The 20,496-nt window shown below is 43.9% G+C and overlaps 1 protein-coding gene across 4 annotated transcripts in view; it reads right to left on the bottom strand.

Annotated features, from left to right (window-relative positions):
• kif6 (kinesin family member 6) overlaps nt 1–20,496 on the bottom strand; it is a 190,353-nt gene that overhangs the window by 27,969 nt on the left and 141,888 nt on the right. For all 4 annotated transcript variants that reach the window (XM_007910407.2, XM_007910408.2, XM_007910409.2 and 1 more), the window contains 2 exons: nt 11,594–11,644; nt 2,430–2,514 (listed from right to left, as the gene is read on the bottom strand). In XM_007910407.2, the coding sequence (XP_007908598.1) occupies nt 2,430–2,514; nt 11,594–11,644 (136 nt within the window). The remainder of the gene's footprint in view (nt 1–2,429; nt 2,515–11,593; nt 11,645–20,496) is intronic.

Here is a 20,496-nt window from a genome sequence, read left to right as displayed (position 1 = left end):
TGGCTCCGGTTTGCTCCACATCCCCCGCCCCAACCGCCCTACCATTGGTGGCCGGGCCTTCAGTCTCTCAGCCCCCAGGCTCTGGAACTCTATCCCCCAATACCTTCGCTGCCTCCTCCCTTTCCTCCTTCAAGGCCAGTCTCAAGACCTTTCTCTTTGACCGTGCCTTCAGCTCCCCTCTCGACTCTCTACCCACTCCTCGCTCCCTCTCTCCCTTCCCTCCCCTCACCCTGACCATTTCCCCCCTGCTCGGGTCCTGACCCAACTGTACAGCGCCTTGGGACGTCCTCCCGACGTGAAAGGCGCTCTATAAATGGAATCTTGTTGTTGTTGTACTACTAGTTGGTAAAAGGAGAAACAAATTGAAGATAGGAAAAGAATGCCTGGGAAAGTGCAGAGAGTGTGAGAAAGAAGTCTCGGGAATGAGTTAGAACGTAGAAAAAAGGGGTATGAAAAAGGGTACAAAAATCGATAGCCAAAACTAGTTGAGAGAGCAAAAGAGAAGAAGAGTAGAGCTGCGGGAAGAGCCACGGGACAAGACTTGGAAGAGCCTCGAGAGGAGACTCGAGAAGAGCCTCTGAGGAATCTCTGGAGAGTCTCTGGAGAGTCTCTGAGGAGCCCCTGAGGAGGAAGGTAGAAAGAGGAGAAAGGGAGAAAGAGAAGAGAAGCGGGTAGAAGGAAAGAGGATAAGTCCAGCTCTTGCCGGAGTGGACCGCAAAGAGGACAAGTTCAGCCTTAGACGTTTGCAGCCAGCACCAAGCCTGAGACAGTGTTTAATTTTTGTGCCAGCCTTAGAACTTTGTCACGACTTCCTGCCTGTTTGGTAGTATCTCTCCTACTTATTAAAACACACACCCAATATACATACAAAACAGTTGGAGATGATTTAGGCACATTTCATATATCACATAATTTTTAAATATATATTTAGAATTTAAGTATTAAGTGCATTTTGTTAAGTAGAAATTTAGTATGCTTTAGTAATGTATCTTGTTAAGATAGTGCTTTAGTAGTCATTTAAGTGCGACGAGTAATGATAATGCATCAGGTGTCATGTAATGCTTATGCTTGTGTGGTTTTATATTTGCTAATAAAACATTTTAATAATATCCTTGGTGTGGTTTCTGACAAACGCTTGAACTCAAAAATTTCACAGCCCTTCACGTGGGGCAGCGTCCTGGAGCACTTTACAGTGGCGGAGTCTGACCCTGAGCCACGGGGAGAGGGAGTGGGGAGGTGACCATAAGCATGATCCAAAAGGTAGGTCGATAGGCGGAATTTGAAGGTGGGGAGGGACGGGGTTGGGCAGTGGGATTGAGGGAGTGAGTTCCAGACTTACGGGGCGTAGCGGCTGAAGGCACGGCCACTGATGGTGAAGAGGAGGGGACGAGGAACGCACAGAAGGCTGGAATCAGCCGAGCGGAGGCAGCGGGTGGTAGAGTGGATTAGGGTAAGCAAATCGGATAGGTAGAGAGGTGCGAGCGCATGAAGGGATTTGAAAACAAGTGAGACAATCTTGAAATTTATCCGTTCAGTAATTGGGAGCCAGTGGAGCCTGGCAAGGACTGGTGTGATGGCGGATGTTCCAACACACAGCAATGAAATGAATAACAATTTTTAAATACAAACAAGCAATATGATCCCGTTTCTGTAGTTTTGAACTTTTAAGGAATAAAAAAGGTACAACAACAACAAATTACATTTATATAGGTACTTTCACATCAGGAGGACATCCAAATGCACTAGACAGTCAGGGACAGTCAAGCTGGAGGTTGGGATCAGGAGTGGTGGAGGGCAGGGAGGATAGGGGTAGGAGGGTGACCGAAGGTGCAGTCTTGAAATGTGCCTTGAAGGAAGCAAGGGATGGAGCGAGGTGAAGGGACTGAGGGATGGAGTTCCAAAGAGCGAGGGCAGAGAGACTGAAGGCTGATGATGGGTGGGCCGGGGATGTGGAGCAGGACGGAGCCCACCCACCATCGCCGGTATTAGTATTAGTATTACATCCAGGCATAAGTGCAAGAACGATGTGTAGATCTTGTACTCAATCTGTACAGTGCTCTGGGCAAGCTGCTGTAAACATTTCTGGTGTTTATAACTTGAGACAACTGTTCAAACCTTACAGGCAGTGCTGAGGAACTAACAACTCAGGACCTTATAGAGATATATAAAACACCAAATTAAATAGAAAAAGTAAACTCAGAACAATAATTTCTGCCATGGCAGCAGGGCAAATGGGCACTTTCAGGGTTGTGAAGGAAAAATTTAGAACAGGCAGCAGGAAATATGGATGGAAATATGGATCTTCTGGATGGAGAACAATAGAAAGTACCAGACTGGAGTGTCAGCCTATAACTAGGAGCTCAAGTGCTGAAGGTGGGGGGGGCTAGAACATACAACTTTCTCATCAGGAACAGGACTAAGCCACAAACCTTTTTTTTTCTTCGTCAATTTGTTTTCGAAGTTTGTCTTCTACCTGGTCAGGCTCGGTGATGTTTGCTGAATCACTGGTCACACCTAGAAAAGTATTGCAGAAGTGAAGGTGAAGATAATAGAAGGAACTTGCAATTTTATAGCACCTTATTGTGTCAAAAAGACACACAGAGTTACAGTAATTAGTACAATGCATCAGTTGAGTTAGGTTGGTATTTGCTGACCCAGCATAAGAAACTGCAAAGCAGCAGGAGCAAACGCACTACCAATGACTGCACCTATGATCTTTGGGTGCAACCAATGAAATAAAGTGAGGGGTAGGGCGCAGTGGGGAGAAGAGGAGCCCTGTAGCTTAGCAGTTAGAGCACTCGCCTCACAAGCAAGAGGACCTGGGATCGATTCCAGACAGGACAAACTGTTGGGCAAGTTTCCTTATTCCACACGCCTCTGTTTATCTAGCAGTAGGTCGGAACTCAGTTGTTAATCAATTGGCGCATCACATTTCCGGGGGTAATAATCCCTTCAAAAAATAATAATAATAGTAATTTGGTCACTCAATCCACGACTGTTTGTGGGAAACTGCTGTGCGCAATTGGCTGCCACGTTTCGCCCACAAAATATACAGTCAATTCACTTTACAGTATATCCTGTGATGTGCTTTGAGACGTCTCGAAGACATGATAAGGCGCTGTATCTAACACAAGGATTATTATTATTAAGTTTGCTCCTATGGTGTGTATCAAATAACTTCTCAGGAACAGATTTCCATGATGTGATAATCACATCTTAAACTGCATTGAAAAGAATTCCCAGTGTTTTAATAGGGGTGCGTAAACTACTGTTGCAATATTCTTCAGCCACAGGAAGACATCGGATATAATCTGGGGTATTTCACAATCCCTAATGAGGAATCTGAAGTCATGCAAAAAGCTATTTCTTAGAACAGGATTACAGTAAAACTGAGTTGTAACGTTATAATACAGATGGGGTGTGGAGCCCAACATTTGCTATGCCCAAAAATGCAATATGTCCACTGGCACTTCAAATTACTGGCCCTACCCAGGAAGTCAAAAAAGACTGACTTCTGGCTTATCAGGTTGCCACTGATGTCAGTTCAAGTGCTCAGTAGTGAGCATTTTGACTTCCTACATGTTGGAAACATGTTGAAAAGCACTTCACAGAATATGCTGTAAAGTGAATTGACTGTCTATTTGTGGGCGAAACGCGGCAGCCAATTGCGCACAGCAATGTCCCACAAACAGTCGTGGATTGAAGTGATCAATTTATTATTGTTTTGTTTTGGAAGATTATTATTAGGCGTGTGGATTAAGGAAACTTGCCCAAGGTTTCACGCTGCCTGGAATTGAACCCAGGTGTCTCACTTGCAAAGCGAGTGCTCTTACCACTGAGCTACAGGACTCCACAAACATGCTCTATTGCAGCGCTGGTTGGAATTTTATGGATCCCGACTACTTGTACTCCGCTGCCCTAACCCTCACCCGTACTAAGCTTCATACCCCCATCACCCCAGTCCTTGCTACGCTCCACTGACTCCCTATTGCAGAACGAATCAATTTCAAGATCCTCACACTCGCCTACATATCACTTGTTGCCCTGAAACCTAACTCTCCGACCTGCTTACATCCCACTCCTCTACCCACTCACTTCGCTCAACTAGCTCCAGGGATCTTCTGCATGTCCTTCGTCCCCTCTGCTCCATTATTGGCAGCTGTGCTCTCAGCCACTAAACTACAATACCAAAAATCTGGAACTCTCTGCTTGAATCTCCCAACCTTGCCCCCTCCTTGCTTATTTTCAGATGCACCTGATGACCTTCCTCCCCTCTTTCCCTGACTTGGGGTCAAGCTCTACACTGTAAGCGCTCCGAGACGCTACCCAGCATGAATGGTGTTATTTAATGCAAGTTGTTATTGTTATGATGGAGCAGTACTGTATGTCACCTGACTAATGGGAACTTTAGTCAATCACAATTTATTGTGGGAATTCTGCAAATGAGACCCGTTTATCACGCCATCATTGTGGGTACATTTCAGAGTTAAGAATCTTGAGCGCTATTATGCAGTAATACAGAATGCAGAACGAATAATTTCAAACACAGGTTATGTGGACAGAGTCATCATCAGGTTTGCAGCTGATTCTCAGACCATCCAGTCACATAATCATCTGTTCTGGATAGCCTGGTGTTGTCTGAAAATATCAACTTAGAACCCGGTTGTGAGAATTTTTGTGCTATAAACCTAGGATCACTTGGAGCTTTCTCTTGAATCTTTCCACATAGAATCATGAGATACAACACAATAAGAAGACTTTCATACGATCAGTGATTTGTGATATTAAGTTAAATAAGCTTATACCGGGGAGGGAGGTAGACAGTATTAAAGGTATTAAGGGCTGTGGAGAAAAGGTAGGAAATGGGATTGAAAGAGCTGCTATGATTTGATAAACTGATGAAGCAAACTTGATAGGCCCCAATCTCCACTCTGACTGAGATCCAGCCCAGTATATAAAAATCTATTAATTTCTGGTCTGCAAAGCTTAGTGTTGCACTAGCGTTAATTATTCCTTTATTCTGATGATGTCCCCAAATTCAAGTTGAAACAAGTAACTTATGGGTGGGTGATATTGGAGAGCTGCAAAAGAAACACAATACTTAAAAGAGTAAAGGAACATAAGCAAAGTCAACTTAGGTTCAGCAGTTATCATAATGTATGTCCCTTTTGCAATGTTGTGGAGAACTTGTGGAGTCCTGTAGCTCAGTGGTTAGAGCACTCGCTTTGCAAGTGAGAGACCTGAGTTCAATTCCAGGCAGAGGGCGAAACCTTGGGCAAGTTTCCTTACTCCACACGCCTAATAATAATCCCTCCAAAAAACCAAAAAAAACAATAATTAAATTGGTCATTTTTCAATCTACGACTGTTTGTGGGACATTGCTGTGCGCAATTGGCTGCCGCGTTCGCCCACAAATATACAGTCAATTCACTTTACAGTGTGTTCTGTGAAGCGCTTTGGGACGTCCTCCCGACGTGAAAAGCGCTATATCAAATGCAAGGATTATTATTATTATTATTATTAATGTTCTTGCTGTGTCTGCCCACAAAGTCCTCGACAGAACAAATATGGAATCACAGAGAATGGTTTGAAATACTGGTCACTGTTCAATGATCCATATCTTCTTGCTGAAGTGCTTTGAGATTACATACATGAAAGGTGTTATATAAATGCCACTGATAAAGTGCCACTTTCATTTACAATATTAATAATCCTTACATTTGCTATAGCATCTTTCATGCTGGGAGGTCATCTCATTGTACTTTCCAAGACATATTGTAAAGTGCAGAGACTGTGGGTGAACTCGGCAGCCAATTTGCACACAGCAATGTCCAACAAATAGCCATGAAGTGAATGACTAACATTGTTTGGGAGGGTTGTTGGCCAGGACACCAGGAGAGAGAAACTCCCTTGCCTAAATTAAATAGCCTAAAAATTAATTTCTGCTGTTCACAGGAGGAAAGAAACAAGTTGATAGTGGCTGATAATTTTCTCCAGTTATTAATCCAATGTTATCAGTTGGAACTTAAGCAAGCAGTCACACAACTCGAATGGATAAAAGCATAAATGGATCAGAAGAAATGTACAGGGAGCAAAATCACCTTGTTAAATTACCTCCTGTAGCAAGACGCGTCCTAGGAATATAATGAATGAGTTTGAATGGTGGAATATGCAACATAATCCACTCCTGAAAGAGGCTACATATCTCATGAACCTAAAAGGTAAATGAGTTATGGAGTCTGAAGCCATGGGTATATTATTCTGTGTACTCCACTGCTCCAAGTAATTCATTAAGTACTTTGCACTCGCATGAACTGTTAACAGAAGTAATAAATCTGAAAAAAAGAAATGAAACACACTTCTAGTACGGATGAGAAGCTGGTCAGGGGGAACAGCTCAAACAGGCTGAAAGGATCCAGTTCAGTCTGAGAGTGGCGATGAACTGCACTTTTACAGCACCTTACATAGTCAAAACACCTTAATGTGCTTTGCAATAATTATTGTCAAGTGTAGGCAAACATGGCAGCTAATTAGCATACTGCAAGATCCTACAAATAGCTGAGGGGTAACCAATTATTCTGGAGGATTGTTGGCCGGGTCAGGGTCTTTCAACAACTGCCAACTGCTCTCCCAATTCTGCATTGGTGTAAAGTGTGGGCTCATATCATGATGTTGGGCTTGAAGGGTCAGAGACGGAGGGCAAATTTTATTTACCTGCATGCAAGTCATTTTGTTTTCTAGCTCAGGCAAAGCTGGGATACAAAACCCCTTCAGCCACTGGCTGGTGAGTTAATGGAATTTTCCATTCTTGGTGCAAATGGTGGGATGAAGAGAAAGGTGTTACCGCTTTAAATTGTTCAGTCTCAAAATATTGATTGAATAGGTATTGAACTTTGGGTCGGTGGGACATTAACGGCGATGGGGCTCAGGAAAAGCTACAGATCTAGTTACAAGTTACAGCTATCTATCTATCTACCTACCTACCTACCTACCTACCTACCCACCCACCCACCGAGCCACCCACCCACCCACGCACACCCATATCTATCTATCTATCTATCTATCTATCTATCTATCTATCTATCTATCTATCTATCTATCTATCTATCTATCTAATCTATCTATCTATCTATCTATCTATCTATCTATCTATCTATCTATCTATCTATCTATCTATCTATCTATCTATCTATCTATCTATCTATCTATCTATCTATCTATCTATCTATCTATCTATCTATCTATCTATCTATCTATCTATCTATCTATCTATCTATCTATCTATCTATCTATCTATCTATCTATCTATCTATCTATCTATCTATCTGCCTGCCTGCCTGCCTGCCTGCCTGCCTGTCTGTCTGTCTGTCTACCGACCTACCCACCCACCCACCCACCTAACCACCCAGCCACCCACCAACCGAGCACTTTATTGCTCTCCAGGCAATTTATCAAGCCCCCGTAGTCCTCGACTTGATTTGTTTTACAGAAAACGTTTGGTCTAGGTCCTTTTTTGGGGGTTGAAAACTTTAGGAATGCAAATCCTGCCAAGTTTGAATCAGATGGAGAGATAGCAGAAAATCTGGGAAGCAGAACCTGGTCCTCAGGAATGTAATTTGGCAGGAATGACAAGTAATACGTCTCTCTCTCTCTCTGTCACCAAACAAGTTAAAATTGTTAATCTTTTACAGTAACAGAGTGTTTCTTAAACTGAGTTTGAAAACCACTCAGTGCGTTGAGCTGTGTTTTGAGGTCAAGCACTACTATGGAATTGTGCACTCCAGAATGCTGGAGGAACAGATACTGTAAATCAGGTTAACAGTGAAGTGGAAAGGAACTCTGCAATACAAATGTTTACCTTTCCTATGCCTGTGTTCATTAAGACCAGAGATGAGAGCCAAGGAATGGAGACTTGTCTAAACTGACAAGATCTTATAATATAGGTTTTCAGTCTTTCCCACTTCCAAGTCAGAGTAACCAGAATTCTCGAGGTTACAGGATCACGATTGCCCTGGAGATCACATCCTGAACTTCAGCAAGTGGACATGTGGCCTCTAAAGCAGCTGTCTATCCAAAATGTTGTGAAATTGTAATGAATTACATTTATGTGGTGCCCCGTTGGGAGGATGTCTCAAAGCTCTTTATAAATCTAATTCAACCAGGATGGGGGTAGCAGCAGAGGGTGGAGGAGGATGACTGAAAAGAGTGGTCAAAAATATAGCTTTTAAAATAGGCTTTAAAGGTGGAGGGGGTGAGGTGGAGGGACCGTGGGTGGGAGTTCCAGAGAGTGGGCTAGAATGGCTGAAAGCTCACCCAGATGATGGTATGAAAGTTCTGGTGAGGAACACAAAACAGTTAGTTGAGGAAGCGGCCCAAGGTAGCTTTGCAGGAGGTTGCTGAGGTAGGATGAGCAAAGCTGTGCAGGGATTTGACTATGGATGTAATCCCAACTACAAGCTGCTGCATTGTTTCTGAAAAGCTTAGTACATGCTAATACTTGACGACTTCTGGGTCAGACAGAATGCCCTCAGGGTATAATAAGCTGTGTTATTATAAGCGAATGCGTGTTATAACCAGGTGTGTGATAATGGGGTTTTACTGTATTCATTTGAACTTGGACAGAACAAAGGTATACATACAACAAAGCCAAGAACTGTTAAGTGAAACAACTGAACAGATCCTTACTAAGCGAGAGACCTGGATTCGATTCTCGGCAGGGTGAAATGTTGGGCATGTTTCCTTACTCCACACTCCTCTGTTTACCTAGCATTAAGTAGGAACCCGGTTGTTAGTTGATTGGTGGATCACTTTTCTGGGAGTAATAATTCCTTCAAAAAAATAATAATAATGAAATGATAACTCAATCCACGACTGCTTGTGGGACGCTGCTGTGCGCAATTGGCTGCCGGATTTGACCCACAAAATATACAGTTACTTCACTTTACAGTCTATTCTGTGAAGTGCTTTGAGACGTTTCAAAGACGGAATCAAGCTTTATAACAAATGCAAGGATTATTATTACTCTATTCAATTAATGTTTTAAAATATTAAAATGAAGGGCTAGCGTGCATTTCTAGGTCCTTACTTCAAAGTCTTATCTGTTTCCATGCCAGATTTCTCTTTCCTACAAAACACTTGCCTTAAAGTTTGTGGATTACTGACTTTACTCAATGTTACAAGTTAAGATGGTTGGGAATTGGAAATGCTCTACTTGTGTATCAGAGAACACACGCTTCTGAGGTTGGCGTTACAAGTACATTTTTAGAGGCAGCGCAGAAGGAACTTGATGTTGTTTCTGTGTGCAGCAGGTGAAAAAGCGCTTCACTCTCTTAAGCACTCCGAGATGCTTCCCTGTGTGAAGGGCGCTATATGAGTGCAAGTTGTTGTTGACCTCCAACAATTACAGAACACTCTCCCCCAAAGTATATTGTGATAATCTGTTGGAGGTTGTCACCAATAAACGAGGCAAACAGAATGCTGGGTAAATTGCTAAATCAGTTGAATTTAGATCCCTACACATCAAGTTGTATTGTGCTCTGATTAGGCCAAACGTATAGTGCGTACAGTTCTGGTCACCGCGATATAAGTAGGCTGCCTGAGCCCTAAAGGCAGTGCAAAGAAGAGTAATGATGATGTTCCCCAGTGTTAAATGGTCGCCTCCCCCTTTCTCCTTCTCACTGCACAGGCTCCATGCCAGCTTCAAAGATGGCTGCCATGTCCTCCTCACCCACAGAGTCCTTAAAGAGGTGAGCTGCAGCCAGATCTGGGGAGAGGGGCTGAGACCCCAGCCCTATCTTATGGGAATGAGCTATGAGCAATTATTCAATAAGTTTTCAGAGAAGACAACTTGGTGGGACCTCACAGAGGTGAATGCAATTTTAAATGGAATTGAAAAAGTAAACCCAGAACAATACTTTAGGATGTAGCAAAGCAGTAGAGTAGAATAATAGGACATAGGTTTAGAGTTGGAAAGAGTAATTTCAGGACAGATAAGTTTTTCTTTACCCATACAATAATTAATGACTGGAACAGGTTGCCAGGAAGGGTGGTTGAGGCAAGGACATCTCATTTAAAAAGCAGCTTGAGGCTGTGATGGGAGGACGATTGGATGGGTGTTCTGGATGGATGAGATCAGATGGGCCGAAGGGCCTTCTTCATCCCGACTAATCTTGTGATCGATTGCTGAAAGCCAACATTACATTACTGTGATAAACCATCTAGTATTGTCGCTGCCCAACATTTCAGTTAGGAACAATTCATATCAGTATATCTACTGAACTTGTTTCAACTACATAGTGTGATTAGAATTTGAAGCAGCTCATTGATTTTATGCAGGTAACTTATACATCCGTCTGACCCTACTAAATCCTTCCCCCTCCCCACACGGCTGTTGGTTGCTCTTTAACTGGTCATGAGGAGTGTGTATGTGCCTGGGGTTTCATTATCTCCTTCCCAAGGGGTAAACATCTGGCAAATGCTGGCTGCCAATTTCCTCCACCTCTGGTCCTATAGCAGAGATTCGAAGTTGACTGCTTGGGAAATCAGATGCTCAGCTTGTCAGGGTTTGAATACACTGCCGACTTCAGGGTTGAAATTAAATAATTCCCATTATTTGTGTTGACAGGGTCTGACATCCCTTACTATATGAAAAAGGTTTCTTTTTCCAGCTATGTCAATCTTCAAAGATGGGAGTGCAGGTTAGTAAAGACCATAAAAAGACAAATGGAATTTAGGTTTTATATCTAGGACATCGAACATAAAGGAAAGAGGTAATGTTAAATCTGTACAAGATGTTGTTCAGTTCACAGTTGGACTATTGTGTGCAATTCTAGATATCCCATTACAGAAATGTTACCAGAGCTATGGAGAGGGTACAGGGTGGCTTCACATGAATGATACCAGAGATGAACAGCTATAGTTAGGAGATCTGTAGCCCTCCATGGCCTTGCTCCTTCCTACCTCTGTGACCTGCTAACACCATATCAACCCATCCGCTCCCTCCACTCAGCCTGCTCCACGTCACCTGCCCGGTCCTCCCCACCATCGGCAGTCGGGCCTTCATCCTCTCTGCCCCAACCCTCTGGAATTTTATCCCACAGTTCCTTTGCCGTGCTCCCTTGCCTCCTTCAAGGCACGTCTCAAGACCCTCCTCTTCGACCGCACCTTCAGTCACCCTTCTACCCCTACCCTCCTTGCCCTCCACCTCTCCTGATCCCAACCCTCTGCTGGGGTCCAAATTTCTGACTGCCCAGCGCCTTGGGAGGTCCTTCTGACATGAAAGATGCAGTGTAAATGTAATTTGTGTTGTTGTTGAAAGGTCTTCAAAATTCTGAAAGTTTTTGACAGGATAAATAATGAAAGATTATTCCTGCTGGTGGATCTCTGTTGAATCTATAATTATAATCTCACAATTGAAATAAGCAGGAGTTTAAAATAAACATTTTCACATAGAGGATTATTAAAACAATTATGGGGACAGTGCAGGGGATTGACTGGGAGCATAAGCTGGATGGGCCAAGTAACTTCCTCGTGTTTTGTAATTTCTCTGATTCTACATTGCTAGCTGTTGAGAGAGATTGATTGGGTCACTTACCGCAGGCTGCCCTCTGCATCTGTCTCTGTTCTATCTGAGCTTTCAGTTGGTCTGTAATACAATGAAAGTTATTAAGGTCAGACAGCGCTTAACCAATTGATTCTGCAACAGAATCTGTATTGCACTAAGTATTCCATTGTTATAACATTTCAAAACAGAGCAATTGCAGCAAAATAAATTACATAGGCACCAATATAATAAAATAAATAGGTCATGATGCAGCTCCACCAATGGCTCAGTGGGTAACCACAATACCTGGATGCAACTAAAACGAACATTAAGAGGATTCACTCAAATCTAGGTGTGATTGGCAGTTCAACGGACATCACCAAGTGTGACCAACATCAAGAAAAAATCAACAAAGAAAACAAGAATTTTGAGATTTGTTTTCGATCGCCTCTGGCGTAGAAGGTTGAGGGTTGAAGCCCTGAGAATCTGTAATGCACTCTTTCAGTTGAGACATTAAATTGAAGTCCTGCCTGTTCTTCGGGTAGATGTTAAAGATACTATCTAAAAAATAAAGGGAGTTTCTCCTGGTGTCCTATCCCAAACTCCTCCAGATTAATTGTATTCACCTCACGCTGTTTATAGAACACTGTTGGTGATAATGAGTGCCTACAAAGCACTATACTCAACAGTAATTATTTGTGAAATCCTTTAAAACATTTTAACAACAAGTTTATATTTATATAGTCCTTTCATGTCGGGAGGATGTCCCAAGGTGCTGGACAGTCCAGGTTTTGCATCCGAGCTGTGGGTGGGAGCCAAGGGGTTGGGGGTGGAGAGGGAAAAAAATGATCGAAGGTGTGGTTAAACGGGAAGGTCTTGAGGGAAAGGGCGAGTCGTAAGCAACCGAGATTGAAGTTCCAGAGAGTGGGGACTATTTCAACCTGATAAAGTGCCATATCCTATTTCACGGATGTATAATATCATTATTGTGTATATTATACAACTTTACAATATTCCAATACACAAATAGGTACATACATTTATAACGACACTTCAGGGTACAATTTTTAAAAATGATTTACTGCTCTCAGTTCTAAACTTATCTAAATGTTTTAATTAATTTTTCATTGAAATTGTTTGGCTTCGGTACGTCTCCACTAAGTAAGTGTGCACTTTCAACGGATGTTAAGCTTGGCTTCCTTTCTTTTGACTGCACTGCACATTGTCTTCTGGCATGGAAAAATCAGCACTTGCGGCAGTTAGCAACATATCCACCAGAGGCAAGCGTTGCTGAAAAACATACCAAAACAAAGTGTGCAGGAAAAGCACAGTTAGCGAAGAAACAGGCAGAAAAATTGCAACCTAGTTTTGGTCTGTGAGTTGGGAGCCAAAGATATAGACTTTTAAATTTAGTTCAGGATAGTTTTATTAATAATAAAAAAACCTTTAGGACTGCCTCCTCTTGGCTAGGAAAGTGGAGGGGCAAGCCAAGTGCTTTAGAGTTTCAGTGTTGGTTACTGTTCATTGCTCAAACCAACGGAGGCATAAGAAAAATTAAGATTGAGGATGAGAGGTGCCACGTCTTTTCTGTGCTGCTGCCAAATTACCTTGGACACTCGCAAACGTAGCAACATCATTTGAAATGATGCACATGGTAGGGCAGGTGGGGCGGGAGACATGTAGCAAGCCAGAGCCTGCTGAGCGGAGGGAGCGCACTTTCGCTCAACAGTGTGCGCTTAGGTTGATTTGATTGAGTTTTTTAAGATGACAAAGGGATTTGATATGGTAGATATAGAGAAGCTATTTCCTCTGGTGGGGGAATCCAAAACAAGGGGGCATAGTCTTAAAATTAGAACCAGGCCATTTAAGAGTGAAATCAGGAAGCATTTTTTCCACTCAAAGGGTGATAGAAATCTGGAATTCTCTCTGCCAAAAGACTGTGGATGCTGGATCACGGAAAAATCAGGTCAGAGATTTAGGAAGGGGCAAGGCCGTGTTTGGCTTTGAAAGCGAGAACAAGGATTTTGAATTCTAATCTGAGGGGTGGGGAGCCAGTGTAGCCAGGCAAGGGTGAGGGTGATGGGGTCATAGAGCCCGGTGCGGACACGAGCTGCAGAGTTCTGGAGGGAAGAGTTGGGGAGGCTGACAAGGAGGGAGTTTCCGTCGTTGAGCCTTGAGGTGATGAATGACTGAGGGGTGAGGAAATGGCAGAGTCAGGCAATATTGCGGAGGTGGGGGAGGGCAGAGCGGGTCATGGCATGGATATGGGGGAGAAAGGACAGTTGAGGGTTGAACAAGATGCCCAGGTTCCTGACTGGCTTGACGAGGTGGAGTCTCTATCCTGATGCTGCCAGTGCCTGAGGTGAGGAGGCGCTGGCGTGAGCCAATGAGGTGGCCTCCGCCTTTCAGCTGCAGAAAGTTGGCTCTCATCCAGGATTTGATGTCTGACAGACAGTCTGTCAGGACGTCAGCTGTCCTGGAATCGAAGATGGAGGCAGAGAGATAGAGTTGGGTGTCATCCACATACATATGGAATTTGACCCCATGTCTTTGGATGATGTCACCAAGGGGGAGCATATAGAGGTTGAAGAGGAGGGGATCGAGGATAGAACCCTTAGGAACACCGCACAAAGCTGTGTGGGGGCTGGAAGAGAAATTGTTGGCAGCCACAAATTGGAGACGGTGTGAGAGATAAGACCTGAACCATTCAAGGACAGAACCTTGAAGATTGAGGTGAGAGGAGAGGCAGTGGAAGAGGATGGAGTGGTCCACGGTATCAAAGGCAGCAGAGAGGACGAAGAGGCAGAGATCACAGATCACAGATGGACAGGATGTTGTTTGTCACCTTGACCAGAGCAGTTTCCGTGCTGTGAGCAGCACAGAAACCCGATTGGAGAGACTCGTGAAGGGAGTGGTAGGAGAAGAATGAGCAAAGCTGGGAAGCAACGAATCTTTCAAGGACCTTGGAAAGAAAAGGGAGGTTGGAGATGGCCGGTAGTTAGAAAGCAGAGATGGGTCCAGGGAAGATCTTTTCAGGATGGGGGTCATCATAGCCGTTTTTAGGGAGATGGGAACGCTGTCAGATGATAGGGAAAGATTTATGGTGTAGGAGATAGAGGGGCAAGGAGGTGAAGCTGGGAGGTAAGGAAAAGGGGTGGGAATGGGATCAAGGGAGCAGGTGGAGTATTTCATGCTGGATATGAGAGAGGAGGGGGAGATAGGTTCAAAAATGGGGAGGGAGAGATGGGTAGGGGTCAGAGCATGAGGGGCAGAAGGGGAGCTGAATAGATCCGCTCGATTTTAGACCTGAAGAAATCCAGCATCTCCTCACAGTCAGAGCTTGAGGAGAGAATGGGCAAGGCGTGGGAAGGTGGACAGAGGAGCCGGTTGGTGGTGGAGAATAGGAGCCTTGGGTTGTCCTTCACCTTCAAGATTATCTTGGATTAGAAGGGTGATTTGGTGGAGGCGAGTGCGCAGCAGTACGTTTTGATGTGGTCCAGCTAGATCTGCCTATGGACCGTTAGGTCAGATTGAGCCAGATGCATTCGGTGGCACTCACCTGACCCTTGAGAGCAGAGGTGGCTGGTGTACCAGGGTAAGATTTGTGCGTAGGACGCGATTTGGGAAGTGAGGCAGGCAAGGGCATCAAGAGTGGTGGGGAGGCAGTTGTGGAGGAGCGTGAGCGAGGAGGATAAACCAGCGCGGGGTGTAGGCCAGAGTGGGAGGAGTTTAAATGTCTCCAGGGCAGCGCAGAAGGATTGCGGGAAGATATTTTTCCAGGAGCAGGAGGAGATGGAGGTGGGTTTGGTGGTAGTGGGAAGAGGGATTGAGGAGTTAAAAGTGATGAAATGATGATCGGAGATGGCTTTGTCTGTGATTGTGATATCCGCGACACTGAGGCCCTGAGTAGTCACCAGGTCGAGTGAGTGGCCATGAACGTGGGTGGCAGAGTGGATGTGGAGAAGAGGTTGTGAGAGGAAAGAGAAGTCTGAGGAGATAGAGCAGGAGGGGGTGAAGTGAAGGTTGAAGTCGCCAAGGATGAGGTTCAGAACAGAGGCAGGGGGAAGGCAACAACAAGATTACATTTGTATAGAGCCTTTCACGTCGGGAGGATGTCCCAAAGCTAGGAGGGTGGAGATGTCAGAGATGAAGGAGGGGGAGGTTTGGGGGGCGGTAAATGAGAAAAATTTTGAGGCAAAGATTTTTAGAGTTAAAAAGACTGCTTATGATTTAGTTTGTAAAAGAGCCAACAAATGGAGATAAAATCTTGGATTTGATAATGAGTAACAGGGACGACCAAATCTCCAACATAAAGTTGGGAGAAGCATTAAGCAACAGCGATCGCAATGCAGTCACACTTGACACCACAAGAACTGGTGAGGTTACAAAAACCCAAACAAAATTGCCAAATTTCAAGAGGATTGATTTGTGCGCTTGAGAATTCTAATCGGAGTGGGCCAGGCAGGCTTAAATATGGCAAAGGGAATGGAGGACCTGTGGAGTTCCTTCAAGGAGATGATTATGAAGGCAATGGAACAATGTGTACCCATGCAAAGCAAAGGTACGAACCTTAAAGGCACTCCTGTTTGGTTGGACGGGGCCTCAAAGCAACTCATAAAGAGGAAAAAAAGGAATTTAAGGCCATGAAGGAAAATTGCACACAATTAAGTCGGATTCAATACCAGAAGGCATGCCAGGAATGCAAAAAAAAGGCATCAAAATGACAAATAGAAGCTTTGAATTGAACATGGTAAGAGATGTGAAGGATAATACAAAACATTTTTTTAGTTACATTAAGAGTAAAAGAAAAACAAGCAATGGAAAGTGGGTTTGGGTGAAGGTGGGTTTGGGAGAGAACATGACAAATAATGCTGCACAGGCTTCAATAGTGCTAAATACGTTTTTTGCATCAGTCTTTATCAAGAAAGAGGCGGTTAACCTATCTGATTTGGAAAGAGAACTCAAGGATGTCGCAGAGGAAAGTTGCAACACTATTCATATCACTACTAGCATGGTTGCCAAACAGCTGTGCAAACTTAAGGTAAATAAATGTCAGGGACCGGATAAGTTGCATCTGAGGATCCTTAAGGAACTAAGAGAGGAACTCACAGAAACGCTGGCACAAATCTTTCAGAAATTACTAAATACTAGAGATGCTGGGGGACTGGAGAAGGGTATATGTTACTCCTATTTTTAAGAAAGCTAAACAACAGCTTCTCTGCAACCCTCAACTCCCTTGCCCCACTGAAATCCAGGTCTGTCTCCAAATCAACCCGCTGCCCCTGGTATAAAAGTCACCTCCATTCCCTCAAAACTAAAACTCGGACGCTTGAGCGCAGATGGCACAAATCAGGACTCACAATCCACTGCCAACTGTGGCTCGAGGATCTCTGCAATTATCGCCTCTCCCTCTCTAATTGCCTTTTACTCCAAAACCTCCTCCGCTTACCCCCCTAAGCTGCCTCCATCCTCACCTCCATCTCAAGTGCAAAGTGGTCCTAGACTTCTTCATGTCCAAGATTGAAAACATCCACGATTGTTTGTGGGACACTGCTGTGTGCAATTCTGCTGCTTTTCACCCACATAATATATAGTCATTTCACTTTACAGTATATTCTGTGAAGAGCTTTGAGAAGTCTCGAAGACGTGATAAGGCACTATATCAAATGCAAGGACTATTATTATCTTGCTGATCACAATCCAGATAATGGTTGGGACTCAATTGATCTCAGTTTCCCTGAAATAGAATGGAATAGTCACCGTAGTTCTAACTTGGCAGCTACGCACTGTGTTTATGAATGCTGCAGTGTTGAATACCACTTCCTTTGGAGACTTGGTGAATCAAATTGATAATGTTACAATATATAAATAGCATGCTAGATCTTAGTGGGCTGCTCTGGTTTGATCTGTTTACGTAAGTATAAGAAAGTAATCAAGTTATCAGAGCAGCGAATGAACAGATCATTTTCTATGGCCTCATTTCTGAAAGGGGATCCAGGCAGTATTTTCTAAAGAGCTTTTTATTTACTGAGATGATTTAGTGTTTCATGGAGGAGGAGACAGCAAGTTCCTAAGTTGTGGTTTTGGAAGCGAATCCAACATTTGATGAGAGTAAGGAATTAGTTGTTTGCTGAGGCTCAGAGCTGGCAGATGGACACTTATAGTGCCTCACGAACCCAAAGTGAAACAGAAGTGGGACAGATGCCAGATCAATGTCTCCGTAGCTCCCATCTTCTCACACTTTGTGTTTCTTGAGAGAGAAGGGATTAAGGATAAGGTAAGAAGTAGGTAAGTGGGAGTTGAGACCAGTCAAAAAAGGACAGGTTTATCAAGCCCAATGGCTGTTTCCTGTACCTATATGTTTTCTGTTTCCTTCATCTCTTGGCTCCATCCCCATAGTTATATGTTTAGGTGAGTCAGCTCACCCTCACAACAATTATTTGGATATGAAAGCTGCAGCTGGTAGTGCTAATCCTACCACTTCTACAGTGTTACTTTGCAAATATATTAAATCTTATTTCTCATTGGAACATTGTCAGATATGGCTCTGAATTGCTGAAATAGATCAGGCCTGAATTTTGCATGGAGGTATGTGTTTGTGTCAAAGTAACCAGACATGTATGTGGTTGCCCCAATTACACAAAGCGAATGAGGATCAAACACACAGCAATGTTTAACAGGAATCCTTCCAGTAACTATAAATATGGCACTTTGACTTGGAGTAACTTCATTCTGAAAGTAGATCACATGAGAGTGGAGTTATCACTACATTCAGTGTGATATAATTACTGTTTCTTTATTAAGGAATCCCATTAAATACTGCCAAAGATTAGACATCCCCCACTTTGTTTCACACATGGTTCAGATCTAGGCAACAAATTAGCACAAGTCATTGTTGAGTCCATTTATATTGTATGGTACTGATTGCATTTCCAACAGTTCTGTTAACAAATCTCAAAATATGGGTTCATTGCAGTCTATCAATGGCTGATGACTAACTTGTGATGATCTTCTAGTGTGGAGGGGGTCAAATAGGGTGATGTGTTTTGAGTGAGCAGTCATCTCCGCTCACTCAAAACACAAACCCACATGCTCGAGCACAGATGTCAGCAATCGCCTCATGATTCACCGCCGGCTGTGGCTCGAGCACCTCCGCACCTACCGCCTCTCCCATTCACAGGCCAAAAACAACTTTTACTCCAAAGTCATTGTGGAGGCAAACAACAATCCAAAGACTCTGTTTTCAACCGTCCATCCTCCTCTATCGGCTCTCCTCCCTCATCTACCTTAGTGGGACCGCACTCACATGGCTTGAATCCTACTTAATCAACCGCCTCCATTTCATGTCAACAAATGGTTTCTCCTTAGGCGCCCGCCCGGTCACCTGTGGGGTACCCCAGGACTTCATCCTTGGCCCTCTTCTTTTCCTTATCTATATGCTCCCTCTGGGCGATGTCATCCGCAGACGCGGGATAAACTTCCACATGTATGCGGATGACACACAAATCTACTTTGCCTCCTCCAGTACCAATTCCAGGTCTACCGATGCTCTATCAGCTTGCCTGGATGAGTGTAAACTTCCTGCAGCTGAATATGGACAAGATGGAAGCCATACTCCTTGGCTTCCATCAACGACTTCACTCCTGTGGATCTAAACTCCTCAGCCTCCCTGGGCTCTCCCTCAGACTCACTGAACCAGTGCACAACCTAGGCGTCCGGTTTGACCTCCAGCTGTCCTTCCTCCATCACATCCAGTCCCTGACCAGAACCGCCTTCTTCCTCCTCTGCCACATTGCCCCTCCTCTGACTGTACCTTATCCCAAATGCAGCCGAAACCCTCGTGCTTGCGTTTGTCATCTCCCGCTCAGATTACTCCAACGCACTCCTCGCCGGTCTCCCCAGCTCTACCTCCGCTCAATTGGCACTGGCCTCATGCTCATTCCTCGCACCCTCCGCCCCACCATTGGAGGTCATGCTTTCAGCCATTACGCCTCAAAACTCTGGAACATTCCCTCTCCCTCAATCCCTCCGTCTTGNCCCCCCTCTTCCCTCTTTCAAGTCCCCCCTGAAAACTTTCATCTTCGACCGTGCTTACGGCCTCTTTCCTCCGGCTCGGAGTCAGGTTCCGTCACTGTTAAGCTCTCTGAGACGCTACCCTGCGTGGAGGGTGCTATATAAGTGCAAGTTGTTGCTGCTGTTGTTATTGTTGTGCCTTGAAACCAGAGCTGAGCCATGGTCACTCCAGATATGCAAATCTCATTGATGAACCCAATGGGGTACATCAATGAGATTTTTATATCTGGAAATGTGATTCTTTCTACTTGACTCCTGACAAATCTGGAAGCAAACATCCTACTGATTGGACAGCTCTGCTGAGGAAGCAGTGAGAAGCTTACCATTGCAAAAAAATAACAAACAAACCAAATGTGCAATGCATGGTAGTACCGAGTGAACTGACAGTTAAAAAAATAACTGCAGTGATTGGATTTGTGTAGCTTGGATAGCAATAAACGAGGGGCAGAGACTGGAGAGCTGTTTGGTAATGATAAAATAATTCTTGCATTTGAACCAGATTATTTCAAGCTTCACAAAACAAGGCAACAAATGCCCCTGCAAGGAGACAGTAAAATGCTTTGGTTATTTCCAGCCTATAAAAATACTAGTTATTAGTGTTTTGCTAATAACCCCATACTGGGTTCCTCTTACCCGTAGGTTGTAAAATCTATACAGTAAAGATTACTACATATCACACACGGCAACTATTTCCAACAAATATGATCCTTTCATTTTGTGAAACACAGTAATCACAGTCCTGATTTTTTAAAATCTTTGACGAAGTGGCATTTTTGCAGAAACTTGTGTATTATACCTGCTCTCCAATGTTTTGACATGTTGCTTTCCAAACTGATCAAACTTTATGCATGCAGTTGAAGCAGCAAATTCAAATGGCTTAT

Source organism: Callorhinchus milii, unplaced genomic scaffold, assembly GCF_018977255.1.
Source record: "Callorhinchus milii isolate IMCB2004 unplaced genomic scaffold, IMCB_Cmil_1.0 Scaffold3, whole genome shotgun sequence".
NCBI lineage: Eukaryota > Metazoa > Chordata > Chondrichthyes > Chimaeriformes > Callorhinchidae > Callorhinchus > Callorhinchus milii.
This window is presented reverse-complemented; position numbering and strand designations above follow the sequence as displayed.